Below are 12,302 nucleotides of genomic sequence, written 5' to 3'. Positions count from 1 at the left end.
AGTGAGGAGCCAGATAAACACAAAAGACACCACAGACACACAGGAGACACAGGGATGAGACAAAGACTCAAAAGGAACCTGACCAACAAGAAACCATGAACCATTCAAGCAAATAAACTCAAACACATAAAAAGAACCAAATGCAACAGTAAACTGTATAAAACTTGAACTTAAATCAACATTATAATGCAAAGAAAAATCTCACACATACAAAATAACTAAAAAAAACAACAACAAAAAAAATACATCACCTGGTTCCTCCAGGCCGGGACGAATGACGTCATCAAAGATTACTCCACTCTGGGTGCAGCGGTTAAACTGTCGGCGGTACAGATCCAGTGTGAGGATTCGACCCATCCAGGTAAAGTTCCTGCACAAGTCAGGAAACTCCTCCTGAGGGAAACCTCTCTTCAGGTGAAATCGGGCCATGGGGTCAGGGGGAATCAAATTCTTAAGAGAAAGGACAAACACAGAAGAGAGAGTAAAGTGACCAACTATTATATTAATAACCCAGAGGTCACTGCTGTTCACAGAACAATACATCACATTTTACATCCAGGTCTCCTAATATATGAATTAAAAAATGAGATGTTTATTAACCCTTATAACAAAATCCACAAACATTTTCTGGCTACATCATGTTGTATATGCTATATTTTTATAATATATTTATTGTATATTTTTTGTATTACATTTGATACGTTGGGCGTTTTTGGCAACTTTTTGTTAACAATGTCAATTTTAGAAAAAAAAGAATTTTACCCATAACATTTTGAAATTATGGCATGTATTGATCATGTCGATGAGATAGAGGTCTCAGAAACTCATGTATCAAATATGTGTTTAAGTGCATTATAGGGTTGACAGAATAACACAGCCACAATGCTGAATGACAAATGTAATGTTGTCATCTTTCTGTTACTTTTTTTTTAATGAAAATTTTCATCCTTTTTTCTTTAGCTACCAAAAGTTACGAAAAAATAAACAAATAAACCTTTTGCTATGATCTTACACTGTATTCATGTTATGAGAGTAGATTTTGACAGCATTTAAAATCAGTCAGGAAAACTGCTAAGAACTGTCCCACTTTGTAAAAACAGTGAGGCTGCTGAGTGTCTGTTGTTAGTTCACGTCTGCAAAATGATCAGTGATCAAGAATATCTAATCCATAATTACCTTCTGATATACTCTGTTGCTATGTTTGACTTCAGCTGTAGATGACACAATTTCTTTTTATTGAATTACACTGTATCACACTGCTTATTCTTATTCTTACATTGATATAATTACCTCTAAAATTGGCCGGTATTTCACCTCCTTAGGAAATGTAACTGGAGCTGAGCAGAAGTCAAAAAGGTAAGAGATCAAAATTTTAATCAAACAGATTAACAGTACTGAAGACAGAAACACAGTCAGTCTTAAAAATCTTCATATAAGTATGAAAATATTGGTCCAGAGACAAGATCAGAAAGGACTTCAGTTAACCAATAATCCAGTGGTGAAAACTTGATGATTTTCTACTTAAAATGCTAGCGTTCTTTACTACTAAATCAATGCACTCTACATACTGATTAATGTTTGTATCAGGCTTGTAACTATACTTGATAGCAAACATATTAGCTTTTGATGTTATTCTGACTTTAACCTGTTAATACCACTGGTTACATTATCAGTTAGATCATCTTCTCAGTTTAAGTAACATAAAAGATGTTAGTCATGCAGTGTATGGCAAAAATCTTTATTACAGTGAATGGGAAAAAAAGAACCATGCAGTGAAAATGATGGGACACTCACGTTTGACCCTCCACATATTGTCGTCTTGATGGAAAAACAGATGGCTGTCTGTACAACACCAACAAAATATCTAAGAATAGTTGTGTTTGTGGTGAGCATCTCATCCTGCAGCCTGCAGGAGTCCAGTTACAGTCCGCACAATGTCACCCTTTTTATAACCACACACAACACACCACTGCTGCTATGTTTGAGCTGCTCTGAATGTGTGTTTGGGAGGTCATGCTCTAATCCCTCAGTTCACAATGTATGACATCATGGGGTTTTTTGTTTTTTAACTTCTATTCTATTCTTACAGTGCATATGGCTTTGAACAGTCTTGTTCATATGGCTTGATTCTCTTTTTTTTTAATTTACTTAAAAAATGTGCTCAATAGCAGCTTTCTGTGAAATCAAATCTTGACAGTGATGATCTAGTGGTGCTATGTAGATGTCTTTTCTGAAATTAAAAACACAGTGTCCTAACTAGTTAAAGTGCATCAGATTTAAATCTTTCTCTCCCCTGTCTTACCTGCAACACATTTCACGACCCTGGTGCGTCCCAGGGCAGCTGTGGCTACAATGTAGCTTGCTATCGCCAGTGTGTGAATGTGTGTGTGAATGGGTGAATGACTGAATGTAGTGTAAAGCGCTTTGGGGTCCTATGGACTAGAAAAGCGCTATACAAATGCAGGCCATTTACCATTTTCACTTCCGCCTGATAAAAATTAACATTGAACACCAGGTGTCAAACACTACGTGTACCAATATAGAGGGTAGGTAAAGTCACAGAGGGAGAAAGACACTAGTAGCCTGACAGTTTTATTTTGCAAAGGTTAAATTAAAGTAAAGGATGTGTAATACATAGTTCTTCAACTCCACCACTTACAGTACATACACAAAGTATTCACTTGTTCCACATTTTGCAATATTAAAACCGTAATCCATCTGGATTGCAAACATTTTTGACCTCAAAATTCTACACACTGCTCCTACGAACAACAAAATTAAAAAAGGTTTGCAGGAAATTCTCATGAAAAAACAAAAATGTGACATGAATGAAGGACCAGAAAAGTCAAATATATAAAAATAAAGGATTTTGTATTTTACTAACGAATTAAGTAATAAAATATGAGTTAGTAAAGTATTTTACTCATTTCAGAATCAGTATCAGAATACTTTATTAATCCTTAAGTAAATTATGTGGGCTACAGTTGCTTCAAGACAGTAACAGTAACAGACCAAACTATTTAAATAATACAATATGTTACCGAGTTTACAGATTTAAGAAATAGTGCTAATATATACAAATCACTCAATTATACATATCAAGAATATTACAGAGGTAAGAATATTACAGGGGTGGAATATATATGATTGGCATTACACTCTAACCTGTGAACTTTGTCAATTGCTATTTTACTGTAGAGCGTGTGCAAAAAGGGTGTAACTATTGCAGTGCTTAGAGTGTGTTAGATGGAGGAGTTGTACAGGGAGATGGCCACAGGCAGGAATGATTTCCTGTGTCGTTCAGTAAATCATTCCTGCGCGTGGCCATCTCCTTGTACAACTCCTCCATCTAATACAATTTATTTTCTCACTTTTAAAAAAAATTTAATTAGGATCAATCATTATTCCACTACTACTACTACTGCATCAGAGATGCATCAACTTGGAGTTAATATCTTGACCCAGGATATTTGATACTTTTAAATCCTAAAGGGATTCAGCTAGGCTGAGTCTTGCAGCCATGTCTTCTTAAATTGGCCATATGATCTGGACACACCTATGTGTCTACCGACACTGGAAGGTTAACTGACAAAGGCATGACACAAAGTAATGCAATCGGTTAGTCGGTGGCTCATTAGGTTAGTTTCTGCAACTTCACCTACATAATTTCCATAGGGAATAATAAAGTATTCTGATTCTGATTATGAAAAACAATTAACAAAAAAGCTAACTACTTTCTACATGGGGTAAGTAAATAAGGTAATGCAATGTGATATAATTAGAAAGTAACAAATAATGTGGATGGCACTGAAACTGGACTGGTAATCTGGAATGTTGGGCACTTGGTGCCCAACACTGTCTTGGCCAATTAAAGGGGGTAAAAAGGCAATACACAATGCCTGAGCTCTTCCTCATCACGGGGGTCTTGAACAACACTGGCCTGATAATGGGATTGTTTTTCAGTGCTGTCATATAGCGATAATCACTTTCTCTTGCTGAAAACACGCTCTTGTTTTTTGCTAACAACTGACTTTTTTGGTAATGGAGGTCCTGTGCGTTTGCTTGAACAGGAACTGTTTAGTCTCACCCCATTTCAACATTTTCTATGGTTTCTTCGAGGCTGAAGAAGTCCCTTGGATGAGTGACGAAACGTTTCTCCCACTGAAAACGCTACGTCCAGATGAACAGAATCAACCTTTTGGGATTTACTTACAGTGGCTTGCAAAAGTATTCAGCCCCCTTGAACTTTTCCACATTTTGTCACATTACAGCCACAAACATGAATCAATTTTATTGGAATTCCACGTGAAAGACCAACACAACGTGGTGTACACGTGAGAAGTGGAATGAAAATCAGACATGATTCCAAACATTTTTTACAAATAAATAACTGAAAAGTGGGGTGTGCGTAATTATTCAGCCCCCTGAGTCAATACTTTGTAGAACCACCTTTTGCTGCAATTACAGCTGCCAGTCTTTTAGGGTATGACTCTACCAGCTTTGCACATCTAGAGACTGAAATCTTTGCCCATTCTTCTTTGCAAAACAGCTCCAGCTCAGTCAGATTAGATGGACAGCGTTTGTGAACAGCAGTTTTCAGATCTTGCCACAGATTCTCGATTGGATTTAGATCTGGACTTTGACTGGGCGATTCTAACACATGGATATGTTTTGTTTTAAACCACTCCATTGTTGCCCTGGCTTTATGTTCAGGGTCGTTGTCCTGCTGGAAGGTGAACCTCCGCCCCAGTCTCAAGTCTTTTGCAGACTCCAAGAGGTTTTCTTCCAAGGTTGCCCTGTATTTGGCTCCATCCATCTTCCCATCAACTTTGACCAGCTTCCCTGTCCCTGCTGGAGAGAAGCACTCCCAGAGCATGATGCTGCCACCACCATATTTGACAGTGGGGATGGTGTGTTCAGAGTGATGTGCAGTGTTAGTTTTCCGCCACACATAGCGTTTTGCATTTGGGCCAAAAAGTTCCATGTTGGTCTCATCTGACCAGAGCACCTTCTTCCACATGTTTGCTGTGTCCCCCACATGGCTTGTGGCAAACTGCAAACGGGACTTCTTATGGTTTTCTGTTAACAATGGCTTTCTTCTTGCCACTCTTCCATAAAGGCCAACGTTGTGCAGTGCACGACTAATAGTTGTCCTATGGACAGATTCCCCCACCTGAGCTGTAAAACTCTGCAGCTCGTCCAGAGTCACCATGGGCCTCTTGGCTGCATTTCTGATCAGCGCTCTCCTTGTTCGGCCTGTGAGTTTAGGTGGACGGCCTTGTCTTGGTAGGTTTACAGTTGTGCCATACTCCTTCCATTTCTGAATGATCGCTTGAACAGTGCTTGGGAAATCTTTTTGTAGCCTAAGCCTCCTTTAAATTTCTGAATACCTTTATCCCTGACCTGTCTGGTGTGTTCTTTGGACGTCATGGTGTTGTTGCTCCCAATATTCTCTTAAACAACCTCTGAGGCCGTCACAGAGCAGCTGTATTTGTACTGACATTAGATCACACACAGGTGCACTCTATTTAGTCATTAGCACTCATCAGGCAATGTCTATGGGCAACTGACTGCACTCAGAACAAAGGAGGCTGAATAAGTACACACACCCCACTTTGCAGTTATTTAGTTGTAAAAAATGTTTGGAATCATGTAGGATTTTTGTTCCACTTCTCACGTGTACACCACGTTGTGTTGGTCTTTCACGTGGAATTCCAATAAAATTGATTCATGTTTGTGGCTGTAATGTGACAAAATGTGGAAGAGTTCAAGGAGCCGAATACTTTTGCGAGCCATTGTACCTGGATTATTGCATTAAGATTGTCCATTTCTTAATTTAGTCTAAAGTTGAGGTCTCCCTCAAGAACAAGAGAGCAACCTAGATATTCAGAGTCTACAGTAAAAAAAAAGCGTGGAAGACCAAGATATCGTCAACATTTGGGCCCTATACACTTACAATACATATCTTTGTATAGATAATTTCATGATTAGAAATTTTCTCTCTGGATCTATAACTCTGTTGAGTACTGTGAAATAAGATAAGATAAGATAAGATAGAACTTTATTAATCCCTCGGGTGGGTTCCTCTGGGAAATTCGATAAATTAACACTTTTATGTATTAAAATTACTATTCCCCTAAAGATATAGCAGGCTGAGAACACATTAGGAAACACAAGTGTTTTAAATTCATCTGTAGCTGTGACAGGTCTGCCTGTAGTTTTTTTTTTTGTTTTGTTTGTTTTTTAAAATATATTTAACCTCTTATCCTTAACCTCTGGCTCCAACAGATTCCATGTGACAAACCTTAGTGTGCCCATAGCTAATGTGTAGCTAATGTTGCTCACTGTGTGTGATGCTTAAATGAATGAGAATAAAAGACATACATCACTCAGGAAAAAAAAAGTGTAGCGAGAGGTTCCACAAGGGTGCAATATGTAAATGAGAGTGGTTCTTGTTGTTGCCTGATTATGTGTTTCAATAGTAACTTATATGAGCAAGTATGTGTGCGCTTTCTGCTGTTATTATGCCCACTACGCTAGATACATGCACTTCTCAATCAGAGTTTAGATACTGCTGATTGGCAGTCTCAAATTCCTGGATAACTTTTTATATCCTTTTCCTGTTTTGTAAAGTTCATCTATCTTCTCCTGGAGATCCTTTAATAATTTTTTTGCTTTCACCATGCCCCCAAGCCCAGAAACTCACTAACGTTTTATAGACATACACTTATTACAAGCAAACAGATCACAGGGGAGGATAGCTACCTTTAGTAGTCATTTAAACCTGTGTGTGTCAACTTGTGTGATTTTGATTGTTTTCTGTTGTCATTATGATTTATGTTTTTCATATTGTTAAACATCCTGCAAAACAACCTGACAAAACAAACAACCTGATTTAATTTCTCTAAATCTGAAAGTGGCTATGCAGCGACATTCCCCATCCAAAAATACCATAGTGTGAAAAAATGTTTGCCACCTTTCTGTTTTTCTGTATGTTTGTCACACTTAAATGTTTCTGATAATTATAAAAATGTAAATATTACATAAAGATAACGCAAGTAAACACAAAATGCCGTTTCTAAATGAAGGTATTTATTATTAAGGGGAAAAAAAATCCAAAATTATATGGCCCTGTGTGAAAAAGTGATTGTCCCTAAATCTAATAACTTTTTGGACCACCCTTAGCAGCAACAGCTGCAATCATGTGCAATAACTGGCACTGGGTCTTTTACAGCTGTGGAGAAATTTCCATTATTTTTGCCCAACAACATCCTGGGTCAACATTGAGCAAGAATTTGTTCTAGATCTTCCCTTAAACACTTTTCTATATTCTTCAGACACCGAGATATTAAAAAAGAATACAACAAACCCATTTTTGAAAAACACAATTATAATTTGGCATGCAACACATAAAAATTTCGGCGATCCTCCAACGCTTTCGCAATTCACTCCTATTTGGGGTAATGAAAAGTTTACTCCTGGTAAAAATGATGGAGGATTTAAAATGTGGAAAATTGAAGGGATTCAAAAAGTTAAAGATCTATATGCAGACAGCATGTTGCTCACTTTTGGTCAGGTCAAAAAATATTTAATACCCCCAAAGCACTTCCTTAAATACTTACACACATAGCAAACAGATCTGGCTCGGATCTGGTATCAAGCCGGCACTGCTGGCTGACTTCCGGCATGATAAGACGTATGTCATCCAGATATGGGCCAGGCCTGTCTATGTAATGACATGCCATATCTGGCTTGATTGTGGTTTGGTTTATGTGGCCCAGGCCCATAGAAAACAGGTGTGGCCCGGATCCGACATCAAGCTGGCACTTCTGACTGACTGGTGTCACGGCAGGGTGTATGTCAACCAGATGTGAGGAAGCACTCAGTTTAGAGAAAGTGTGTGATTGGGTGAATGTGGCATGTTGTATAGAGCACTTTGAGTAATCTGGGAGACTCGAAAAGCACTATATAACAATCAGTCCATTTACTGTGCGAACAGAGTTTTGTCATGTTACTTTTGCACTATTATGTTCCGACACATGTTGTTATTACATGGCTTGATTGAGGTACACATTAGGCTGACATCTGGGGCCAGAGCTGAAACTGTTCTGGGCCAGCACAGGGCCAGCAGTGTGTCTACAACTGGCGTTGTGCGGGCCACATCTGGCAAACCTGATTTGGGCCACCAAAGGGCCGTCATGTGGGCCCTGTGTAAGCAGATTGTGTGGGTCAGATCCGGGCCATACCAACTTTGCTATGTGGGTACAATTGAAAAATTATATGTCATCAAAAATGCAACAGATTCCTGACCTTCCACCATTACAAAAAAATACAGGAGGTATGCATTGAGAATACAAAAGGGAAGGCTTTCTTTCTATGTATTATAACTTATTGATGCTTTCCTCAGCCAAAGACTCAGCCATGTTAGATGCATGGAGAAGGGATAATCCAAGAGGACATAGATGAAAGTGATTGGAACCAGTCTTGCTTAAAAGCACAAAAACAAACAATAAACATGCGCTTTACACTTCTCCGATATAAATGGGTCATGAGAACCTATAAAACACCCATCAAGCTCCATCATATGTCCAATCACATTTCAGACATCTCTACTAAATGTTAAGTTGAAAAGGGAACTCTTCTCCATGTGAATGTCCTAAAATCCAGGAATTTTGGAAAGATGCAATCAAATGTCTGTCTGAAATGTTTAAGGTAAAAATCCCTTTAAAAGGTAAACTCTGTGTACTTGGAATATCCAAGGGAATTTAAACAACTGGCAAAACAGACTAAATTACTGGATGTTACGTCTGGTTCAGTTTGGGTAAGAAGGAAAAACAGCCGAGTCCGTGTAGGTGACAAACATAGTGATTTTATTACATGCTTCTAAGACAGAAGCATGGGAAGACAAGCGTACAGCCACAGATCTCCAAAGAGTGGACCGTTCCCCATCCTTATATAACCCATCACACAGTTAGACCTTACTGGAAATGATAACAGTCTCCCCATAGTCCAAAGTTCTCTTTATACAAACATCAGATGATACTTTAGAGAAAAACAAGTGTGTGACATGGCATGTTGTGCAGTTCTGTGAGCCTGTGTGTCCAACTAGAGAATGTCCTGACATGACCTCCCTGTGTAAATAAGGGTAAACGTGCGTGTTTACATAACTCTCTATGTGCATGTTCTGATGTAGGCCTGCAAATGAATTAGAACAAGGTCCTGCTGGACCCTCCAGTTATGGACGGTGAATACAATGCTGTGGATACCATTTGAGACTTGATTACAATGATGATAACCTGCATACATTAATCTTTACTCAGATTACCATAGATATAAAACAAAGATTATACTGTCCTCAGATTCCACAATGGTAAATGATTAATGATTGATACTTCTAATTATAACTGTGATCATAAGAATACAAAATAAAATATCTCCTGGTCACATGGACTATGGACTACTTAAAGCCAGAAGAGCCATTGCACTATGTTGGAGGAGTATGGATGCTCCCTCCATGGGACTCTGGAAGAAGGAAATTGCAGACTCTCTAGGCCTGGAAAGGCTAACATATATTGCCAAGGGCAAACAATTGGACTTTATGAATATGTGGAAGCCATACAAGGATATGATAGGGAGTGGAGGTGGAGGCTGTTCATGAGAAAGAAGGGAAAGAAGAAGGGTTTGAAGTGTGGATGGGTGTGTGAATGTGAGGATGTTCAAACATTTGTTTGTATTGTATAACCTTAGTGCAGCATTTGATACTGTTGACCATAATATCCTATTAGAGCGATTAGAACATGCTGTAGGTATTACAGGTACTACACTGCAGTGGTTTGTATCATATCTATCTAATAGACTCCAATTTGTGCATGTAAATGGAGAGTCCTCTTCACACACTGAGGTTAATTATGGAGTTCCACAGGGTTCAGTGCTAGGACCAATTCTGTTTACATTATACATGCTTCCCTTAGGCAGCATCATTAGAAGACATAGCATACATTTTCACTGCTATGCCGATGACACCCAGCTCTATCTGTCCATGAAGCCAGATAACACACACCAATTAGTTAAAGTGCAGGAATGTCTTAAAGACATAAAGACCTGGATGGCCGCTAACTTTCTGCTTCTTAATTCAGATAAAACTGAGGTTATTGTACTCGGCCCTGAAAATCTTAGAAATATGGTATCTAACCAGATTCTTACTCTGGATGGCATTACCTTGGCCTCCAGTAACACTGTGAGGAACCTTGGAGTCATTTTTGACCAGGACATGTCCTTCAACGCACATATTAAACAAATATGTAAGACTGCTTTCTTCCATTTGCGCAACATCTCTAAAATTAGAAATATCCTGTCTCAGAGTGACGCTGAAAAACTAGTTCATGCATTTATTACTTCCAGGCTGCACGACTGTAATTCATTATTATCAGGATGTCCAAAAAACTCACTGAAAAGCCTTCAGCTAATCCAAAATGCTGCAGCAAGAGTACTGACAGGGACTAGAAAGAGAGAGCATATTTCTCCTGTTTTGGCTTCCCTTCATTGGCTTCCTGTTAAATCCAGAATTGAATTCAAAATCCTGCTCCTCACATACAAAATCTTAAATAATCAGGCCCCATCTTATCTTAATGACCTTGTAGTACCATATCACCCTATTAGAGCACTTCGCTCTCGCTCTGCAGAACTACTTGTTGTTCCTAGAGTATTTAAAAGTAGAATGGGAGGCAGAGCCTTCAGTTTTCAGGCCCCTCTTCTGTGGAACCAGCTTCCAGTTTGGATTCAGGAGACAGACACTATCTCTACTTTCAAGATTAGGCTTAAAACTTTCCTTTTTGCTAAAGCATATAGTTAGGGCTGGACCAGGTGATCCTGAATCCTCCCTTAGTTATGCTGCAATAGACGTAGGCTGCCGGGGGATTCCCATGATGCATTGAGTTTTTTCTTTCCAGTCACCTTTCTCACTCACTATGTATTAACAGACCTCTCTGCATTGAATCATATCTGTTATTAACCTCTGTCTCTCTTCCACAGCATGTCTTTTATCCTGTCTTCCTTCTCTCACCCCAACCGGTCGCAGCAGATGGCCCCGCCCCTCCCTGAGCCTGGTTCTGCCGGAGGTTTCTTCCTGTTAAAAGGGAGTTTTTCCTTCCCACTGTCGCCAAAGTGCTTGCTCATAGGGGGTCATATCATTGTTGGGTTTTTCTCTGTATCTATGAAGCGCCTTGAGGCGACTTTTGTTGTGATTTGGCGCTATATAAATAAAATTGAATTGAATTGAATTGAATTATAAAAGAAAATTTCAATAAAAATATATGAAAAAAAGATAATTTCTTAGAACTTGCATAAATTGAAAATTATCAACATGTTACATTTTAAGTAATAGAGTGAATTGAGATTAATTCATTAAAATTGGGAATTGTTCATCCAGGAAATATTTGCAGTGCTATGCCTGTTTCCTTTGGCAGCCTCAAGGCTTTTTGAATGATGATGCTGTAAAGCTTGGGACACCTACAGTGGTGTGAAAGAGTGTTCCCCCTTCCTGATTTCCTAGTGTTTTGTCACACCTAAATGTTTCAGATCATCAAAAAATTGTAAATTAAAAAAAAAAAAGTAAATACAAAATGCAGTTTTTAAATGAGCATTTCACTGATTAAGGGAGTAAAATCTTCCAAACCTACCAGGTCGTGTGTAAAAAAGTAATCGTCCCTCTTTTTAAACCATTAATGGTGATTAACCACTTTTAGAAAGCTGAGTTCAGTTTCACTAAACAAACGCGGGCCTGATTACTGGCAGACCTGTTGAATCAAGAAATAATTTAAATAGATAGCCATCTAAAGCAGTGGTGGCCAACTCCAGGCCTCAAGAGTAGGGATGGGTACCGGCACCGGTTCTGACATAAACGGTAGTAACCAGACCGAAAAGCAGCGCACATTTCGGTACTTTATTTCGGTGCTTTTTTTTCCTGAGATGTCATACACTTTGGATTCTAGCCAATCATTTTACCTTTCCTAGGATAGTAAGCAGGCCCAGGTACGTACATTCTTTTAGAGCAGAGCTACAGATTAAAAATGCCCAAGGTGAAGCGGTCAAATTCTGGCTGTACTTCACAGCAAAAGTTGCAAACCCAGCAGCCTGCAACAAGTGCAACAAGGTGATACTGTGCAAAGGAGGTAACACCTCGAATCTGATGAAACACCTGGCGACGTATAGCATTTTGTTAAAAGCCGAGAAATGCGCCGTATTTGATAGCTTGAGTGATACCATAAATCCCCTATAGCTGCAGAAAAGGCTAACATTGTTAT

General features: G+C 38.8%; 1 protein-coding gene across 2 annotated transcripts in view; it reads right to left on the bottom strand.

The window, feature by feature from the left end:
- The window catches only part of LOC146629983 (creatine kinase B-type), a 40,574-nt gene that overhangs the window by 24,727 nt on the left and 3,545 nt on the right, over nucleotides 1–12,302 (bottom strand). The window contains exons 1-3 of one of the 2 annotated variants that reach the window (XM_085356732.1): nucleotides 1,795–1,851; nucleotides 1,291–1,337; nucleotides 252–450 (exon numbers count right to left, since the gene is read on the bottom strand). In XM_085356732.1, coding sequence (XP_085212858.1) covers nucleotides 252–450; nucleotides 1,291–1,337; nucleotides 1,795–1,810 — 262 coding nt within the window. In that variant the 5' untranslated portion in view covers nucleotides 1,811–1,851. Of the gene's footprint in view, nucleotides 1–251; nucleotides 451–1,290; nucleotides 1,338–1,794; nucleotides 1,852–12,302 lie in introns of those variants that run through there. The other variant, XM_085356731.1, reaches the window with a different exon arrangement.

This window comes from Diplotaxodon limnothrissa, linkage group LG6, assembly GCF_057381915.1.
Source record: "Diplotaxodon limnothrissa isolate DT_005_m linkage group LG6, D_limnothrissa_male_GT1.1, whole genome shotgun sequence".
NCBI lineage: Eukaryota > Metazoa > Chordata > Actinopteri > Cichliformes > Cichlidae > Diplotaxodon > Diplotaxodon limnothrissa.
This window is presented reverse-complemented; position numbering and strand designations above follow the sequence as displayed.